The sequence below is a fragment of the Perognathus longimembris genome, chromosome 10 (genome assembly GCF_023159225.1).
Source record: "Perognathus longimembris pacificus isolate PPM17 chromosome 10, ASM2315922v1, whole genome shotgun sequence".
In the NCBI taxonomy this organism is placed as follows: Eukaryota; Metazoa; Chordata; class Mammalia; order Rodentia; family Heteromyidae; genus Perognathus; species Perognathus longimembris.
Window position 1 is genome coordinate 20,266,216 of NC_063170.1, and position 19,895 is coordinate 20,286,110.

General features: G+C 57.9%; 1 protein-coding gene across 1 annotated transcript; it reads left to right on the plus strand.

Moving 5' to 3' along the window:
* The first annotated feature begins 1,679 nt into the window (after positions 1 to 1,679).
* On the plus strand, positions 1,680 to 19,105 carry Ccdc102a (coiled-coil domain containing 102A). Its single transcript, XM_048355510.1, has 9 exons — positions 1,680 to 1,767; positions 8,033 to 8,757; positions 10,647 to 10,873; positions 12,640 to 12,748; positions 14,130 to 14,246; positions 14,532 to 14,741; positions 16,065 to 16,235; positions 16,641 to 16,744; positions 18,568 to 19,105. The coding sequence occupies exons 2-9, from the start codon at positions 8,170 to 8,172 to the stop codon at positions 18,695 to 18,697; spliced, it is 1,656 nt and encodes a 551-aa protein (XP_048211467.1). The 5' UTR covers positions 1,680 to 1,767; positions 8,033 to 8,169; the 3' UTR covers positions 18,698 to 19,105.
* Positions 19,106 to 19,895: the final 790 nt, after the last annotated feature.

A 19,895-nucleotide genomic window follows, 5' to 3' on the forward strand; every position in this document is an offset into this window, starting at 1 on the left:
CTTTTTCTGAGTATGTGGTACCAACAGCTTAGCGCATGCTAGGCAAGCACTCTACCACTAGGCCAAACTCCCGGCCCCTGATGTTATTTTTATTTTTATTTTTTTGCCAATCCTGGGGCTTGGATTCAGGGCCTGAGCACTGTTCCTAGCTTCTTTATGCTCAAGGCTAGCACTCTGCCACTTGAGCCACAGCAGCACCACTTCTGGCCATTTTCTATATATGTGGTGCTGGGGAATTGAACCCAGGGCTTCATGTATGGGAGGCAAGCACTTTTGCCACTAGGCCACATTCCCAGGCCCCCTGATGTTATTTTTAAAACAATGTTTCTAGCCAGATTTGTAACAATTGTTTTACTCACATGGTATTTAGTTTTATTTCCTTTTAGTTTTGTACAACCTTCCTTTAGTTTTATTTCCTTTTATTTTTTGTAACGAATACATTTACCATTTATCCCAGCAGTATGAAATAGTCCTTAAGAGACACTATGTCTTAAAAAGTGAAATGATTCAACAACAAACACCAACTAAAGGGGCAAGGACAATGGACTGGTGACCAAAAGTAGTGAGAATGGAACAGAAAGAGAACTACTAAGAGGAAACACATACTGACACAAAACTCAGTTAAAAGTACCACTCCCCAGTGCTGGCAATAGTGGCTCAGGCCTGTAATCCTAGCTACTCAAGAGGCTGAGATCTGAGGACCGTGGTTTGAAGCCAGCCCAGGAAGGAAAGTCTGGGAGACTCTATCTCCAATTAACCGCCACAAGGCAGGAAGTGGAGATGAGTCTCTAGGGGAAGAACACCAGCTTTGAGCAAAATAGCTAAAAAGGCCAGTGCTTAAGCCCGAGTTCAAGCCCCAGCGCATGGCACAAAAGACGTATTGGGCTGTGAGAAGATTCAGAGGGATCCTCAGATATTCTTATAAAACACCACCGCTTCCTCCAGTACTTCCCTGCTTAGAAGGGAAGGTTGCTCTATATTCAACTTTGTCAGGAAAGAGAAAGTCTTCAAGGTAGTAGAATTCGATTCATTCTTCATTCACTCTCACATGTGCATGCTTGCAGCTACAATCTAAACGCTGCTCATCGCCGGGTAAGCCTAGTTTATCTTCCTAATTCTTAGTTTTCCTAGGTAGTGGTCCCCCCCCCCCCCCCCCACACACACACTGCTTAGAATTTGGGGTTTCCATTTGAAGACAGACGCCCCTCAGGCAGCCTTCCAGGGTGCAGGATGTGGTGGGCAGACGCCTTCCGCGCGCCCTTTCACTGCCAAGACCGCAGGCACCCTGCCTCCCTCCACCGCCCAAGGACTAAGCACCAAGCACCATCGCTCATCCGAAGGAAGACACCACCCAAGCGGTGGTGCCACTGAAACACTTCTTTTTTAAGTTAACGCCGGTCGACCCGTTTGGTTGTACAAAACGGGAAACTGAGGTCCGGGGCGGGCACACGCCTGCTGGCCCACTTCTACCCGGTGGACGCGCACCGACGTCGGGACCTGGAGAGCAGCTTCCCGTGCTACGCGGAGCTCCGGCGGTGCCCGGTGCCGCCCGCGGCCCCCTCGCGCCCCGCGGGCCGGGGTCGGCCTGGCTGGCGCCCGGGCCCCGCGCCCCCGCCCGCGGCTCCCCCGGTCCCCTCCCCCGGCGGGAGGAGGAGACTCGGCGGCCCTCCCCCGGCCCTCCCGGCGGCCGCCGCTGCAGCCCGGTGCCCGCTCCACCCCGCCTCGGCGACTCGGACGTCCGGAGTCCCGCGGAGAGCCCGGCCCGCGGTGAGCGGGAGGCGGCGGGGCGGGAGGCCCCCGCGTCCCGGGGCCGCGCGTGGGACGGGGTTAAGGTGGGGGGGGGGTGCAGAGGCGCGGGGCGCGGCGCGAGCGTCCGCAGCAGCCCCAAACTCGATGCAGAACTTTCCGTTCTCCACCCACGGCTCCCCCTCGCCTCCCGGCGCCCCACTTTCCCCGGGTCGAGGGCTGCGGGGCGGTGGGGGAGGGTCCGCCGGCGGAAACCGCGGGCCGGGGCCGGAGCCCGGCGGGAGGGGGCGGCGGGCGGGGGCAGCGGCGGCGGGCGGGGGCGGAATGTGGAACTCTCCCGGGGGACCCAACGTGGTCACCATGGCGAGCGCGGGATGGACGGGCGGCACTGACCAATCAGAGGACGGCGCCTCTCCCAGGCCCGCGGTGTCTGCCAATGGGGGGCTGCGTGGTGCGGTGGGCGGGACCCTGACAGAAGGGCCCGGGAGCTCCCGCCGCTAGGGGGAGCGGGACTGTTGGTGGGGTTGGGGTGTCCGGGGAGGGGGCGACTAGGTGAGGACCTAGGCGACTCCGTGCCCTGGGACGCAGAAAAGTAACTTCTGGAAGAACCCGAGGCAGCTAGAGGCACGGCTGGACACGATGAGGAAGGGAGCGTCTCGTGGTGGGGCCGGTGATAGGGGGCCTGCCCCTTCCCGGGCACGGCTTGGGTTTCTCCTAAGTGGGCGTAGGGTCATTACACCCCCACTTCCTGGAGCTTTTGGGGGGGGGGGGCTGTGTTGACTCAGGTTGGCACAGAATTTGCCCACCTGTTGGACAGAACCTGCACGTGTCACCGAGCTTGTCTGTGGCCTGGCTGGGATTAGTGGGAGGTCTGCTGTGTAGGGGTGAGGCCTTCCAGGAGCTGCGGAGAGCTCTGGGGCTGGGGTCACTCCCCAAGGCTTCCCCCATCCCAGCAATACTTGTCCACTGGGCCTGGCACCTGAGGGTCTCACCCAGGTGCCCCCAGGGCATCAGCTTTTCAGGTGATCTGGACTCTGGAAGGAGTCCCAGCACTCCAGGCTCAGCCAGACAAGTAGCTGCCCCTCCCGGCCTCAGTTGGCCCAGCTGTAAAGAAGTTAGAGGGGCTGGGGATGTAGGCCAGAAGTAGAGCTTTTGCCTAGCATCTTGCAAAGCTCTGTGTTCCATCCCTAGCCCTGAAAAGAGTTGGAACCCATGATTTAGGGTCTGGTTGTGCTCCTCAGCCTGGGTTGGGGATACCTGGGAACAGGCCAGGCCCAGCCTTGAGCCCTCATTGCGCCCCCTCCAGTTCTCTCCTGGAGGTCCAACTGCTAGAGCCTGGGTGGCAGGTCAGAGGGACAGGTGCCCACAGTCTGCGGCTGACCATCCTTGAGCCCTGTACTTATCCAATCAGGCTGTCCTCTGTGGTTTCCTGCTGGGCCCTGCTCCCTGCCCGCAGCCAGGCCTGTGGCCATGGGCTCACCCAGGGCCCTACCTGGAAGGTTCTGCAAGGAGGACAGGGGTGGGGGGAGGTTCTGAGGCCCCCATCCCCTCAGCTGGCCCCCATCCAGGCCTTCACATTGCACTCCTCTGAATATGCAGATACATAGTCAAACACATTAAAGACAAAACACAGCCGTCTCCCCCTTGCGTCAATTAGGCTTTCTCTGAAAAGAAACCAGAACCCCGGCTGACCCTGGCAACCGATAGGTGCAGGCACCTACCTGTTTCAGAACCTAGCAGGAAAAAAGATCCTTAGGGTGGCACAATCCTCCCAAACGCCCCCTTGTCGCAAGGGAACCCCTGACAGAAACATCTGTCCATCTTCTGTCCACCAGTCAAGGAAGTATCCGCATAGTGTCAGCCTCATGCTGCTGGCTCTGTGCTGTCAGCCAGCAAGGCCCAGGTGCCCTGCTGGACTTCACAGGGTGGCCGTTGCTGGAGAACGAGGGGATGCCTGATGCTTTGAGAGAACTACCACACTTTAAGGAGGCCAGGGAAGGGAATGCTGCTGGTGGATCTTGAAGGATGTGTAGGAGGTTGCAGATGAAGCAAGAAGGAGGGAAAGACATTCCAGACTGGTCCACGAACAAAAGGAGCCTCTGGTCTTTGACCGGAGGGCGGGGCTGTTAGGCCCAAGCCTGCAGCAAGGATCAAGTGTCAGATCAGGGCATCTTTGTTACTGTCCTGTGGCCGGCAGCAAGCTGTGCTTGGGGCTGGGGAACTCTGAGGGGATGCAAGATCAGAGTTCATCTTTTGTCTCTCCATCCCACTAGCCATCTTTAAGCAACTAGAGCACGCAGGGCCTGCCCTAGAAGCTGCAGGTAGCACAAGTGTCCTTTCTGGGTGGCTTTAAACTTGAGGTCCTCATAATAATTTTTTTTTCCAGTCCTGAGGCTTGAACTCAGGGCCTGGACACTGTCCCTGAGCCTTTTTATGCTCAAGACTAGCACTACCACTTGAGCCACAGTGCCACTTTGGGCGCTCTCTCTCTCTCTCTCTCTCTCTCTCTCTCTCTCTCTCTCTCTCTCTCCTTCTGGCTTTTTCTAAGTAGTTTATTGGAGATAAAGTGTCTCAAGGACTTTTCTGCTTGGGCTGGCTTCGAACCGTGATTCTCAGTTCTCAGCCTCCTGAGTAGCAAGGATTACAGGCGTGAGCCACCAATGCCTGGGTAAATAATAGATTTTTAAAAGAAAGGTCTGGTTGACTTTGGAGAAACAGGAGAGGGAAATGGAGTGAGGGAATGCTCCCCAGAGCCCATGGAGGCTAGTCTCCACCCTGCTTCTTAAGGAGTCAGGAGGGGACACACACACACACACACACACACACACACACACACACACACACACACCCTGGGAAGAGGCCACTGAGCCTGGTTCCAGGGGAAGGAGCAGGCATGGTGCCTGGCTCTCTACAGGAGCTGGCCTCTGGGTGCAGGTTACCAGGGCTGCCTGTGAACTGTGAGTGGGGTGGAAGTGGGGGTGTTGCTAGGCAGGAGATGCTAGACCTTGGGGCTATACAAGTGTGTAGGATTTGGTGGGCTAGTGATGTGCTTTTCCAGAAAACCAGCCTAAGGACTTCCCCATCACCCCTTTCCTCCCAAATCCCTCCACGCCCCTGGCCCTAGAAGGAGCCCAGCTGGAAGGCAGGGATCTCCATCTCTGCCTTCAGCATGGGTGCCTGGAAGCCATTAGGGCCCGCGTGGCGCCTGCCCTGCTCCTGTGCCACAAGCTTGGGATTCCTGGAAGGAGTTTGCGCCCCTCTGGCCAAGCCTCACACCAGGCGAGGAAGTGGCAGCTCCCCCTCCCTCCACACTCCTCTATTTTAGGGGCTGCTGAAAGGCCCCTGGATGCCAGTTCAGCCCTGCTGTGCAGTGTCCAGATGGGGGCTGCTGCTGCAGGCTGGCACTCGCGTTTCCTGCCTCCTTCCCCACCCCTCCTCCACAGGCGCTGGCTCACATTGTTTGTCTTTTCCAAGAGATTCTCTGTGGCGCGGGGCCAGGAAAGTAGAGAAAGGAGGAGTGCAAGAGTGTGTGTGCATGCACACGCACGCAAGCACATGTGCACATGGGGAACCCCTTCTCAGAGGGCTTTCTTGGCTCATCTTTTGAGCCATCCGCTATGTGCAGGTGTGACAGTGTGTGCAGATGCAGCCATGTCTGCACGCATCCCCACCGCACAGATGATCAGTGATCCCAGACACAGGTCACAGAACAGGCACTCAGCCTGCCAGGGATTCCCGGTGCTGTCAGAAGTGTCTGTGGACCTGGAGCCTGGATCTGTCTGCACGGGTGGACCTGGGCTCAGGACGTGTGTCTGCGTGTGCAACTGTGGGTGGTTAGAAGGCACCTTGACTGCTCATGTGTCCCGGGCTCAGACCCTACAATGCACACGCAACTGCACCCCCCCTGGGGTCCCAGCCTAAGGTACTGCATTTCAGCAAGGTCCAGTTGAACGTGCACACCCCTCGCCTCCACCCATTCCATAGGTGACAGAACCCAAGGCCCCAAAGGGCCTTATGGCTTAGTGACAGAGCTGAGCCAAGGGCACCTGTCTGGGGAAGGAAGATGTGCAGTCACCAACAGCACAAGGTCACCAAGGCCGGAGGAGCCACATGACTCAGTTCACAGATTTAAGGCCAGGCTTGGAGGCCTGCAGTGCCACACGGGTTGAGGTGGAAGCACACACAGCTCCGAGGTAACCAGGGCTGGTGTCGGCCTGGAGACAACAACAGGAGAGGGGCTGGGCCCTTTGGGGCCTGGGTTAAGTTAGGACCGCAGCCTGGGAGCTAGGTCAGGGGTTCGGGCTGTGGGCTGTGGATCCTTTAGGTTGAAAAGAGATTGGAGTTAGCTTTCTAAAAGGAGGAGTCCCATTTACGCAGTGACAAAGAGCTGGTTAGGTTCATGTTTTAAAAACTCACTCTGTGCCGGGTACTGGTGACTCGTGCCTGTAATCCTAGCTACTCAGTAGACAGATCTGAGGATCATAGTTCAAAGCCAGCCTAGGGGAGAAAAGTCTATGAGACTCTTATCTCCAATAAAAACTACTCAGGAAAGGCCAGAAGTAGCACTGTGGCTCCATTGGTAGTGCTAGCCTTGAGCAGAAGAAGCTCAGGGATAGCATCCAGGTCCTGAGTTCAAGACGCAGAACTGTCACCAAAAAAAATACCTCTCACTCTGGCTATTTCTGTGAGAATGGATGTGAAGGGGGTCAAAGGTGGTGGGCAGCATGATACAGGTGAGGGCAGAGGGGAAGAGGCAGGGAGAGGAGGGAAATGCAAGAATCCGGAGAGAATGACCCAAGGCAGCAGGCACGGTGGTGTCCAGAGTTGAAGAGGGCACAGCATAGCAGTGGCATGAATGGGGGAGGGGTGAGAATAGGGAGGGGGGATGCCAGGAGGGGCTGGGGGGAGGACAGGGGAGAGGACCTCATCACAGGGTTGGATGGATAGGAGGAAGGCCTGCACCCAAAGGGATGCCATCTCTGGCAGAAGTGAAGGAAAGCTTGACAGCTTCCTTTTCACAGTAGATCACCTGCGGATCCTGGGAGGGTTGAGATGGAGGGGGACGTGAGGGGGACCAGGCAGCCTTGGGAACAGCCAGTGTCCACCTCCCCTTGGCCTTGCTGAAAGCCCCACTAATCCTGCACTGATTACTCGGGCATGTATTCAGCTCCACAGGAGGCATGTACAAATGCTGTCTCTCACTGAAAAATAAAGCGAAAAGGGTTGAGGGCCTGGCTCAAGGAGTAGAGTGCTTGCTTGACAAGGGAGAAGTCCTGAATTCAACCCCCCCCCCAAAAAAAATAGATAGCTCAATCGATCAGCCAGAGGAGAGATGTCTGCAGGGTGTGATGGGGGGTTGGGGGGTGGTGGCAAAGAGAGGCTGGGAGCTTCATACCGCCCCAGCTTACCACCATTGAAGACTGATCTGTTTCTGCCCATATGCATTTAATCAACCAACCCTCACCAGTGTTTGCATTTGGACTCATGAACCTTGTAAGTGGTGGTGATAATTTTTCTCAGCTCACGTGTCTGAGAAGAATAAATAAAGGGTGTGATTTGCATAAAACCCTGACCTGCTGTCAGAGCTCCACCAATTGTCATCCCACACCGGGACTCCTGCGCCAACAGCCCCTGCTGTCAGCACTCACCACCTGGGGATGGGGTGGACAGGCTTCAGGGTTCTTCCTGTGGTGGGGCTGAGGCAGGAGCTGCTGAGCCTGGCTTTGAGCCTGGCTTGGGGTTGGGAGGGCTTCTAGGGGGAGGTGATACTTAGAGGAGTTTTTTTGTTGTTGTTGTTGTTTTGGCCAGTCCTGGGCCTTGGACTCAGGGCCTGATCACTGTCCCTGGCTTCTTCCTGCTCAAGGCTAGCACTCTGCCACTTGAGCCACAGCGCCGCTTCTGGCCGTTTTCTGTATATGTGGTGCTGGGGAATCGAACCTAGGGCCTCGTGTATCCGAGGCAGGCACTCTTGCCACTAGGCTATATCCCCAGCCCCTAGAGGAGTTTTAAAGATGAGAAGTTAGCCTTGTGCATGGAAGGGTCAGGGCAGCAAATGTGTCATGATCCCTCGTGGCTTGGTGTGGACTTGGAGTCTCCCAGCTGGCCAGTGTGTGTTGGTACAGTGGACTAGCAAGTCACAGTTCGGATCAGCCGCCTTGCTGAGGGATGGAGACTACGGGAGTGGAGGGGCTCTGCCCTGGTGCACCCCGATTGCTCTGCTGTACCCTCATGGCTGACCTTAGGGACTGAGGGTGGTCACCGCCTAACCAGATGTGTTCGCCCGCAGGTCCCAGGAGGCAGGTCCCAGAGCAGCGGGTCCTGAGGGTCACCATGCACAGTGCTGTCGCGCCTGCCCGACCTCTCCTGCTCCGTCCCTGATCTTGACCCACAAGAGTTCGAGTGCAGAGCCCGCTCGGCCACACCATGAGCCACGGGCCGAGCCCCCGGCTGGCCGAGTCCCCGCAGCTGGCCAAGGGCAGCCTCCTGACCATCCTGGGCGGCCCCCCGCCGGAACGCACGGGGCCGGCCGACTCGCTGCCCCCCACGCCGCCCAGCGGCACGCCCTCGCCGGGGCCCCCGCCCGCGCTGGCGCTGCCGCCCGCGCTGCCCGCGCCCGCGCTACTGGCCGACGGGGACTGGGAGAGCCGCGAGGAGCTGCGGCTGCGGGAGCTGGAGGAGGCGCGCGCGCGGGCGGCGCAGATGGAGAAGACCATGCGCTGGTGGTCGGACTGCACGGCGAACTGGCGCGAGAAGTGGAGCAAGGTGCGCGCGGAGCGCAACCGCGCGCGGGAGGAGGTGCGCCAGCTGCGCCAGCGCCTGGACGCGCTCACCAAGGAGCTGGCGGGCGCGCGGCGCGAGCGCCAGGAGGCGCAGGGCGAGTGCGAGGCGCGGGGCCGCGAGCTGGCGCGGCTGCGGGGCGAGGCGGGCCGGACGCAGGACGGCGCCGGGGAACCCGAGCGCGAGCCCGTGCGCGACCGCGACGTCGGGGGCGAGAGGCCGCCGGGCAACCAGGTGCGCGGGGCGGGGGGGGGGGGGGGCGGGGAGGGGCTGGGCGGCTCCACCTTGCCTTTGGGTCTGGAAGTGGGCGCACAGGGGAGGAAGTCAGGACTTAACGAGCCCCTGATGGAGGTCGCGAGCTCTTCCTCCCTCTGCCTCCATGGCAGCTCTGGTCCACTCACTTCTGGAGACCTTTAGGACGGAGATCTCAGGTTCTAGAGGTCCTGAGAACTCAACAGAACCCTTAAATCGTCCCTTTGCCGCAAGAGAGGAGCCCAGAGACTTGTTGCCTGGAGGTTATCAATCAATGGCAGAGCTCAATCCATTCGCTCCTTTCAACTTGAACTTTGGGAGAGAGGTGGGTCAGAGCTAAGGGGTAAGAACACAGGGGGCCCTGGCCGGAGCTCCGCTGGGGGATGCGGAGGAGTGAGCCGCCAGAAGGCATTCCCACTGATAGAGGTAAGGTCTGCAGCGTTCAGGGCTCACCCCACTGCACCTCTCCAGTTATCCCCACAGAAGCCCCTGGGGTGCAGGGGGCTCAGATCCAAAGTCCTAGCCAGTGCCAACCGCTGCTGGCGTTAGAATGCAGGCATCTGCCTGGAGTAGATGGTGACAGTATGGCAGGGGCTTCCTTGGTGGGAGCCAGGGCTGTCTCCTGACCCAGCAGGCAGGTGCCCGAAGGTCCCAGGGGTGGGGACCTTCAGCTGCCCAGCTCTGTCCCCAGGCAGGCCAGCCATTCCCCTAGGACTCGAGTGGGCGCTGCTGCCTCCTGGCAGCTGAGGCCCTTGGGTGGGGCTGCCTGGAGTCCGGAGGTGTTCCCTGCTCAGGTTGGGGCTGCCCAGCACTCTGCCTGTTCTCTTGATATGGTTGTTTTTTTTGTTGTTGTTGTTTTGTTTTGTTTTGCCAGTCCTGGGGCTTGGACTCAGGGCCTGAGCACTGTCCCTGGCTTCTTCTTGCTCAAGGCTAGCACTCTGCCACTTGAGCCACAGCGCCACTTCTGGCCATTTTCTGTATATGTGGTGCTTGGGAATCGAACCCAGGGCTTCATGTATACAAGGCAAGCACTCTTCCACTAGGCCATATCCCCAGCCCTTGATATGATTGTCATGGCAGTTGGAGGGCCTGTGCCGGGTACATCGAGGTGTCCCCAGCCTGCCCAATTGGCACACCAGCCCAGCTGCTCTGCGTTCGGGGACCGGAAATGAGTCCCCTGTCTTCCCAATTACCTATTTGTGAAATGGAGCTTTGGCCCGGTGGCATCTCAGGTACCCCCTGGGGGACAGTCTCAGAGGAGGGCAGAGAGGGCAGTGTTCCCCAAGACCTCAGAGCCACTCATCTTCTGGGAGTAGATTAAGTTGCTTTTTTTTTTTTACATTTGCCAGTCCTGGGGCTTGAACTCAGAGCCTGGGCACTGTCCCTGAGTTTCTTTTGCTCAAGGATAGCACACTACCACTTGAGCCATACTGCTACTTCCGGCTTTTTCTGTTTATGTGGTACTGAGGAATCGAACACAGGGCTTCATGCTGGGGAAGCATGCCACCACCAAGCCACATTCCCAGCCCCAAGTTCCTTTTGAGGGAATTGTGTCTTAAGCTGTGGTACACATCTCACTGCAGCTTCTATTCTGACTAGTCTCAACAAACATTTGCACATTCGCAGTGATGGGGAGCTCCCCATCACCCCAGTGCCTAACTATGCAGTTCCAAAAGATAAAGGGTAAGGCCTGGAGGACAGTCTGCCATATACCCCAGAGGTGGAGAGGCCGCCTTCCAGGGCAAAGGAGCAGGAGGGAGAAAGCCAGGGGCCACAGGCACCCTGTGACATGCTCAGATCCCCCAGCAAGCTGATCAGACCAAAGGCCAGAGCCTGGCAGCCAGGTTCAGCCTCTACCTCAATCCCAACAGGAGCTGGACCTGGTGGAGAGCTTGCTGAAGAGCAGGCCCGAGGAGCCCGAGGGAGGCTGGGAGGCCCGAGGCGCGGCCGCTGGGGGCTCACGGGGCAGCTCGGGCCGCCAGGAGCGCAGCCGCATGCCTTGGGAAGACCCCGCAGCCACCGAGGACGACACCTCCAAGCTGACGGCCCTGCGACTGCGGCTGGATGAGTCCCAGAAGGTGCTGCTCAAGGAGCGAGAGTAAGTCTGGGGAGAGGGGGAGGCAGGGGCGGGCTGGGGCACCCCCAGAACCTCAGCGTGTCTCCGAATGTGCAACCAGCAAGGTACAGGTACTCTTGAGTCCAGAGGCCTGGATTTTGTAGCACCCAAGGGCCCAGGGCTAGTTTATTTACTGATTCCTTCTAAAAGAATAGTTACCTGCCCTGGGTCAGGCACTGTGCTCAGCTCTTAAGACACAGTCATAAAGAAGGCAAAACCTGCCCAAGTACTAGAGGTTCATGCCTGTCATCCTTACTGCTTGGGAGGATGGGGTTGGGAGAGCCATAGGTCCAGGTCAGCCTGGGCAGAAAAGTCCAAGAAATGCCATCTCAGCGGAAGAAGCTGGGCGTGATGGCATGTGCCTGTCATCTCAGCTAAAGTGTGAAGGCTTAAACAGGAGGATTACAGTCCAGGTGCAAGTCTGGATTAAAAAAAAAAAACAAAAAAAAACAAAAACAAGCTATCTCTAAAACAACCAGTACAAAAAGAAGAGGGCTGGTGGCCTGGGATCGTGGTTTAGTGGTAGAGTGTTTGCCTCACATGCACAAAGCCCTGGGTTCAATTCCTCAGTACCATATAGACAGAAAAAGCCAGAAGTGGGGCTGGGAATATGGCCTAGTGGCAAGAGTGCTTGCCTCCTACACATGAAGCTCTCGGTTCGATTCCCCAGCACCACATATATGGAAAACGGCCACAAGGGGCGCTGTGGCTCAGGTGGCAGAGTGCCAGCCTTGAGCGGGAAGAAGCCAGGGACAGTGCTCAGGCCCTGAGTCCAAGGCCCAGGACTGGCAAAAAGAAAAGAAAAGAAAGAAAAAGCCAGAAGTGGCGCTGTGGCTCAAGTGGTAGAGTGCTATCTTTGAGCAAAAGAAACTAAGGAATAGTGCCCAGGGGCCCCGAGTTCAAGCCCCAGGACTGCCAAAAAAAGTGGGGGGGGGGCTGGAGTTGCAGTTTGGTGGTAAGGAGTCTGCCTAGAAAGAGAGAACTTCCCAAGGGAAAAAAGAAGAGGAAGGGAGGGAAGGAGAAAGGAAGGAAAGGTGGCTGAGTTCCCCCCCCCCCCCCCACGCTTGGTGGGGTGGAGGGGGGAGAGTGTTATGGCTCCAATGAAGCAGGAGGAGGAGGGAGGAAGTTGGTTGGGAGTTTGGTTCAGGGGCACTGAGTGGCTTGGCCTGTGGGGTCAACACTGGTGGGAGCAGGGAGTAGTCTGCGGATGGAGCTGGGAGATCAAGTTCAGAGGATGACTCGAGGACAGGGAAGAGGCAAAGGGACTAAGGAGAATGGGCTGGGCCTGTAAAGGACTGAGCACTGACCAGGGTGAGTGATCTTGAGCAGAGCCGTTTCGAGGTCTCACACCTGCTGCTAACAAGCTTTCCCCCTACTCAGCTGAGGCCGGTAAGCATGCCGACAGTGTAAGTTACCTATGCACATGGCTTTCCTTAAGAAAAAAAAAAAACGGTGTAGTTGCCCCAGCAACTACATGCTCCGTATAATGCACTTGCTTATTAGCATGCTCAAAGCCCCGGGTTCCATATCGAGCACCCACAAAAACCAAATCAACATAATGCCCCGAGAAGGCGAAGGTCAGGTGAGGTATCTGTCCAGGCAGTCCCTAGAAGCTAGGGGTTGTGAGGACTGGTTCCCTCTCCTAGCCCAAGATGGAACCATCCTGCCAACACTCAGCCTTGCACTTCCAGCCTCCGAAAATAAAACGTCTCATTTCTGATTACTTTATAATTCTCCCCCTGCCCCAGGGACAAGCTGGCACTGAGCAGGAACATTGAGAAGCTGGAGGTGGAGCTCAGCCAGTGGAAGATCAAGTATGAAGAGCTGAGCAAGACCAAGCAGGAGATGCTCAAGCAAGTGAGTCTGGAGCCCGGGGGCACTTGATCCCTGTGGAAGTCCGGCAGTGGGGATGGGGAAGGCTGCAATTCGTCCATTCACTCAGCAGTTGTTCTGAGTTGTTCTGTGGTGGACAGGATGTCTTCTTCTCAGCAGTCCAGCCTCTTGTGGAGGCCAGGGCAGACAGATGAGGCTACACACACACACAAGGCACTGGGAATATATGGTGGGTGACCAGGCAGGTAAATTCATGCGTCACAAAGGAATCCAAACAGCCGGAGAGAGGTGAGGCGGTGGGCCAGGAAAGGCTCCTACAGGAAGGCGACCTTCGCGGCAAGCCCTAACGCAATTCGTAGAAAACATCCTTGAGAAAATGTGGGAACAGTGTGCCTGGGGCACCAGGGTAGCTGGAGATCCTAAGTGAGACGGGAGGCCCCAGGAGCAGGACCTCACAGCACCGGCAACCACAGTGAAGGAGCCCGATGGGACGCTCAGGATGCCAAACATGTGCTGGGTGTCACTGAACTCTTGTGATACTGGGGGAAGTCGAGTCCCAGCTTACAAATGAGGAAACACAGAGGAGTCCCTTGCTGTGGTACCCAGGGAGGAGGGAAGGGCTGGGCTGCCGCTTCTGCCACCAGGGGGCGCAGTCGGCCCTGGAAACACTGGGCTGGAGCTGCAGGGTTTTCAGAGATCTCAAGGCCTCAAACTTAGCCCTGGAAGAGATGGAGGCTGGTCTTCCAGGATCTCTTAAGAAACTTCCAACACAGCGTCCCAGACCCCAGCTCCATCTCTCCGTCTGCCTACCTGCATCTTGGGGTATGGGCAGAGCAGTCCAGCTCTCTCAGCTGTTCCCATCATGAACTATAAACATTTACAGGAAAGGGAAGCACAGGAAGTTTCCCCCCTTACATCTCTGGTTAGGTTTTTTTGCTGAACAACAGGGCATTCAATTATTATAGCAATATAGAATACATGTTGCATATATTACATATAATAACTATATAGAAAGCATCCCAGCCAATTCTGAACCCCCATGCTCAGACTGGTGTTTAGCTCAGCGGGTGTGGCTTCAAGGCTTTTGTACCAAGTCTGCAGGGATATGGAGGATGAGGACAGACAAGCCCCTGTCCTTTGGCTTGCAGTGGGGAGGTAGGTCAGGTAGACAGGAGAGGCCTCCCTAGGAGGCAGCCTTTAGGCCAAAGCCAATTGTTCAAAACACCTCACACTGTTCCAGAAGGAAGGATGTGCAAAGGCCCTGGGGTGGCCTGCTGTGCTGCATTCGGTTGTAGCCTCGGGCCCCTGGAGCCCTCTTGACCAGCACATCCCCCTGCCCGCCCTCACTGGATTCAGGTTAAGTGCTGGTGGTCCTCCCGTCACCAGGCCATTGTGGTCCTTGCAGCTCAGCATCCTGAAGGAAGCACACCAGGACGAGCTGGGCCGCATGTCCGAAGACCTCGAGGATGAGCTGGGTGCACGCTCCAGCATGGACCGGAAAATAGCCGAGCTGAGAGGCGAGGTGAGGGGCCAGGGGTTCCATCAGCAGGTCAGGAAGAGGAGGGTGGGGGCCAGGCCTGTGCTGGGGGGAGGGAGGCTCGCCCCAGGGTGCCCTGTCTGTAGGAGGCACCCCCTCCTACACAGAGTCCAGAAGCACCCCGCATCCTGCCCACCATGAAAGAAACTCAGTTTAATTATATCCGCTGCAGCTGGATCTGCTTCCTGGAGCCAAAAACAGCTCCGGGGGGGGGGGGGGGATGTCCTGCCCCGGCCCTCGAGCCTGTCCCGTCCTGTTGTCCTGCTGCAGATGGAGCGGCTGCAGGCAGAGAATGCAGCCGAGTGGGGCCGCCGTGAGCGGCTGGAGACCGAGAAGCTGGGCCTGGAGCGGGAGAACAAGAAGCTGCGGGCGCAGGTGGGGGACCTGGAGGAGGCCCTGGCCCGGCGGCGGCGGCAGACGGCCAGCGCCCTGGACTGCGACCTGCGGGCCAGCCAGGCTGCCCTGTTCGAGAAGAACAAGGTGGGGCAGGGAGTGGAGCCGCCAGGCGGTGCGCCCGCTCTGAGGTTCGTGCCACCCAGGGGCTCTGCCTAACGGGGCCGGACATCTGAAACCCCAAAGGCTCCAAGATCCGAACGATGGCCAGGCAGGAAATTCCACACCTGACAGATAGATGTGGGTCCCCATCAAAATGCAGGTGCCGTGTGGCCCGTGCGGTAGAGCGCCCGCCCGGCGAGCCTGAGAGCCTGGAGAACACTGGTGCACTGGAACCGTGCTGTATCACATTCCCTTAGGCTCCGTATCCCCAAAGAGAAGCCCGGCCTGTGTGAATGTAAAGGAATTAGACTCCGGCGCAGAGATTCCAGAGTCCCAAAAAGAAAAATCTGCACTGCCAAACATCCCTGGTCCCAAGCCTTTTGGGGTGAGAGGTTCCCAAGTTGTGGCTGCAGTTAGTCAGCACCCACCATATGCTAGGCCTGCCCATACTTCTGGCCCCTTTATGGAGCACCCACTGTGGGTCTGGACTGAGCAGGAGCTGCGTGTGTGTGGTACCCACAGTGTTAAGGACACCATAGTGAATACAGGGGCACCCTCATCCCAGAACACATGGCTCATGAGTGGGTGGGGGGGACAGGCATTAGTCTTGGGGTCACAGATGCCAGTGCTTCTCACACAGCTCCCTCGTTAGGGCAGCGAGAGAGACCCTGGGGACCTGGCCTAGGCCCCAGGTTCTGGACAGGTCTCCAGGAGGCAGCACCACTGGAGCTGAGTTCTCAGGGGACGGGGACAGTTCACCTCCAGTGAGATAGTGTGACCGTCTGTCCCACAGGGAGAGGGACGGGGATAGTGGAGGAACAAGACACCTGTGGCACTGAGCAGAGGAGGCCGGTGCCGGGAGCACTTTGGGGGGGACTTGAGGCAGAAGTGTGTGTGAGCAGGCTGAGTGGGGGTGAAGGGCTAGGGGCAGGCCAGGAAGGCCTTAGCTTTTTCTGGTTGAGGCTGGTACTCTACCATTTGAGCCACACTTCCAAACAGTCACAGACCTTTTATTTTTTACCCTCAGATCTCAGCCTCTTTAGTGGCTAGGATTACAGGGGTGAGCCACCAGCACCCATCTAGTTCTGATGATCCATCTCTGCCGTTGACACCCACTCCTTGAGCTCCTCCCTGCCTGGAGCTCCTCTGTGCATCTCCACACCTCTCGCACTCACGGGTCCACCACTCCCTCCTGCACCACCCGCAGGCCTGAATGCTGGTGCCCATACAGCAGGTGGGGGAGACCTGGGTCCCAGCGCTGCCCAGGGCCCCTGGGAGCCTGAGCCCCTCCCCACCCCGTCCCTGCAGGAACTGGCTGACCTGAAGCACGTGCATGGCAAGCTGAAGAAGCAGGTGCAGGAGAAGGCGGCAGAGCTGACCCACGCCAACCGGCGTGTGGAGCAGCATGAGGCCGAGGTGAAGAAGCTGCGGCTTCGGGTGGAGGAGCTGAAGAAGGAACTGGCCCAAGCCGAGGATGAGGCGAGTACCCAGGCCACTGGTGCCGTCCCCTGGCCAGCCACGCCCACTGGCTGGCACCTTGCAGCATGGCTAGGCAGGTGGGAGGGAAGGAAAGGTACAAGGTGAATGAGCCGGTGAGGGGGAGTGCGGGGATGGAAAGAGGGCTCCTGGATGGGGCAGGTGGGGGGAGGGGGGAGGTGGTGTCTGGAGGGAGGGCTGGGTGGATGATGGATGTGCAAATGGATATCTAGTGGGGGGTCCCTGGTAGCTTGGTGTGTGCTGAAGGCTGGCTGGCTGTCCCCCTGGACTGCTGGGTGGGGAAAGCAGGAGTATGTCAAGGGAGGGAGGAAGGAAGGGCAGCAAGGATGCTCCTGGCAGCCCTGGACCTTGGTGACTGTCGTGACCTTGACCCTTGCTCACCCACAGCTGGATGAAGCCCACAACCAGGCCCGGAAGCTGCAGCGATCCTTAGATGAGCAGACGGAGCACAGTGAGAACCTACAGGTGCAGCTGGAGCACCTGCAGTCCAGGTGGGCCTCGGCGGGCTGGCCAGCAGGAGAGGGGACCTCCTAGACATGGAGCAGGAAACACGGTCAGGGCCAGAGCCCCCAAGAGGGCCAGAGGGGATGGTGCAGAAGGAAGAGATCTGGGGAGCCAGAAGCATGTCCCCCTCCAGGCAGGAAACCAGGAGGGGCCGCATGCAGGAAGCCAGCCCAGCTGGGGGCCCTGGGTGGAGCGAGGTCAGGAAGGGCTGCCAAGGAGGTTCTGCCAAGGCCAAGGCTGCCGAGGGGCAGGCAGCGCTGAAGAATAGGCAGCCCCAGGGCCGCCCAGCCTCAGATCCCCCAGAACAGCATGGGTGTGAAGGTGTGAAGGGCTGGAGGGAGATCAGCGAGTGGCAGGGGTTCCCTTCTTTGAAGGCAGGTCAGCTCTGGAGGTCTGGGGATGGATGATCAGTCCACTCCCTTCCTCTTCCTGTCTCACCCCATTACACCCACCCCAACCCCCCCCCCCCCACACACACACTTCCCCTGAGCCGGGAAATGTCAGATCCAAGTGTCCCCTGTAGCCTAGAAGCCTAGGGGAGCGGAAGAGGTGGCCATGGCGCTAGCCACACTCTTACCTGTGTTCTTACCCTCAGACTAGAGGGACCTGAGTTCAAGTTGTGCATGGGGTGGGGTGGGGAGGCTGGGTATAGTCTTGGAATGCTTTGTATCTCTGGGTCTGTTCTTCCTCACCCACCCCCGCGTCTGGAAAATGGGATTGATTGTAGTTTTGTATTTTATTTTATTATTCTTTGACATTATTCTTTCACTTAGCTTGCTTGCTCATTCTCAGTTGGTACTCTACCACTCGAGCCACGCCCACAGCCCAGCTTTTTGGTAGTTAGTTTGGAGATGGGCTAGCCTTAAACTCCTGAGCAGCTAGGATTTCCAGGTGTGAGCCACCAGTACCTGGCTTGATTGGCTTAGATGGTGGTTCTCATCTCTTGTGAGAATTAAACTGGCTGACTCATGTTTCTAATAGCACCCGAGGGTGAGTACTGAGTCACTACCTTGCCAGCCTCACTGCCACCCTGGGGAGGGGGTAAGGGTGGGGTCAGGTCCTGTGCTGGGAGCAGTGGGCCTGGCTTATCTGGGAAGACAAAAGAGGGATGTTTTTTTGAGTACTCACCCAGTGCTGCTAAAATCTTGGGTCTAGAAGGACAGGCTCTGGGCCTCAGTTTCCCCCATTTGCCTGGAGTGACTTCAAGTCAGGCCCCAGCCCCACAGTGCCCGCCCCTTGCAAGGCCACTTAGCCTCGGTCACATTGCTCAGAGCCAGAGACTTTGGAAACGAGCCCGCGGTGCCCCGCCGGAGCCCTGTTCGGCTGCGGGCATGCGTGAGGCCGCCACGGGGACGGCAGGATCCCCCAGCCCCGCTGTCTGTGTGCACTTCGCCACTTTTCCTGTTTTACTGTCTGGGACAACTCGCTAAATCACCTCGCAGTAATGGAGCCCCTCGGTACCGTGTTAATAATTCATGCCTTCCAGTAAGATCCGTTGGCTGGCTGGCCAGCTGGGCGGCCACTTGGCTGGGGTGGGGGTGGGGGTCATTTCCTGCCCCAGCTCTTCGGCCGGGGGACGGGGGGGGGGGGGTAAGTATGCCCAGTACATTTTTGCCTTTAGGAAGTTTATCCGGGATATAAGGGCTCTCGATTGCCCAAACCTGCTCCCCCTGACATTGAGCCAGCTGAATCCCCTCTCTAAGCCCCCAGCTGCAAATGGAGGTACCTACCACATGGTGCCCTGCACAGGCACCCACGCGGGAGGGTGCAGCCGCTCAGGGCCTCACCTCCCATCACCCGCACCCCACAGGCTCCGCAGGCAGCAGCAGAACGGCCCCCTCTTTGGGAAGATGCGCAGTGCCCGCTTCAGCACGGAGGAGGCCGGGGACGGAGCCAGCGACCTGGATGAGGACGAAGACCTGCAGATCCAGGTGGCCTAGAGCCTCCGGGGCTGGGTGCAGTGACCTGAAGCCACTCCGGCCGACACAGCTGCCTGCAAGGACCGGTGTTGAGACCCTGCCCCGGCCACAGGCCTCTGGCTTCTCTCCCAGGAGGACAGCAGCCTGGCCTGGCAGGGAGGCCTGTTTGATTATTTTACATATATATATATATTATATACGTGCCCAGTACTGCTCACGCCGGTGTGGTCTGTGGACACACAGGACAGCTGGGCCCCCAGGACAGGTGGCCTCAGCTAGCACTTCGTACAAGGGTGAGGCAGGCCAGAGGAGGGTCGCGGGGCCCCAAGCCTGGCTGCCTCTCTAGATCTTGGCGGTCCAGCGGCAGTTGATCATAATACAAAGTGATAAACCCAGTGTTTTATAATAAATGGAGTTCACATCCTCAGAGCAGAATCCTGAAAGTGTGGCAGATACGGAATGGGGTGAGGAGCCAGCATCAGCCTGAGCCAGAGTGCAGTTATTGTTGGATGAATGAATGAGTGAATGAATGAACAAACTACCATCAGAACTGCCAGGGGTCTGGCATCGAGCCCCTGTCCAAGAAGGAGGAGGTGTTGTGCACATCTACTGTGCACAGAACTTCAGCTTGAACATCTGATGGACTAAAATCTTTCCTTAGCCTCTTACTGGCTGTGTGACCTCAAGGAAGTTACTTGCCTTCTCTGAGCTTCAGTTTCTCCATCTGTAAGCTGAGATGTTTCATAGTAGAGTAGGAGATAAATACTAAATAAGCCCTCTCAGCTTTCCCTCTGTCTTGCTCTGGGTCGTATGTGACAGGTAGTGGATTTGCTTTTGATGTTTAATTTCTAAGCCTTCTGCACCCAGCAGCTTTATGCTGAGTAGGGGTGGAGGCTGAGTTAGAAGCAGGAGCCAGTAGCTGCCCTGGTGAGGTGTGTGAGTTGGATTTGAACTCCAAACCCTGTCTTGCAGGAGGAAGCATTGTGAGAATTATTCACACGCAGCAGTAGTGAGTTCCCTGAGCCCGGGGTATACAAGGAGAGTCTGGGTTCAGCCTGGCACTGAGGACAGAGTCTGTTGATAAGGGGGCTCCCTACCAGGGTGGGCGGGTGACAGTTCCCTGTGGAGCCCAGCAGGTGCTGGTGCCAGTGAGTGGGGTTTGCTGCCATGGCAGTAGCCCCGCCTCCTCCCGGGCTCCAGAGAAAGGAGCTGGAGCGAG

Coding starts and splice junctions, on each gene's coding strand:
- Ccdc102a (XM_048355510.1), top strand. CDS start 8,170: ATGAGCCACGGGCCGAGCCCCCGGCTGGCCGAGTCCCCGCAGCTGGCC. Junction 8,758..10,646: donor AGAGGCCGCCGGGCAACCAG/GTGCGCGGGGCG, acceptor CAATCCCAACAG/GAGCTGGACCTGGTGGAGAG. Junction 10,874..12,639: donor GTGCTGCTCAAGGAGCGAGA/GTAAGTCTGGGG, acceptor CCCCTGCCCCAG/GGACAAGCTGGCACTGAGCA.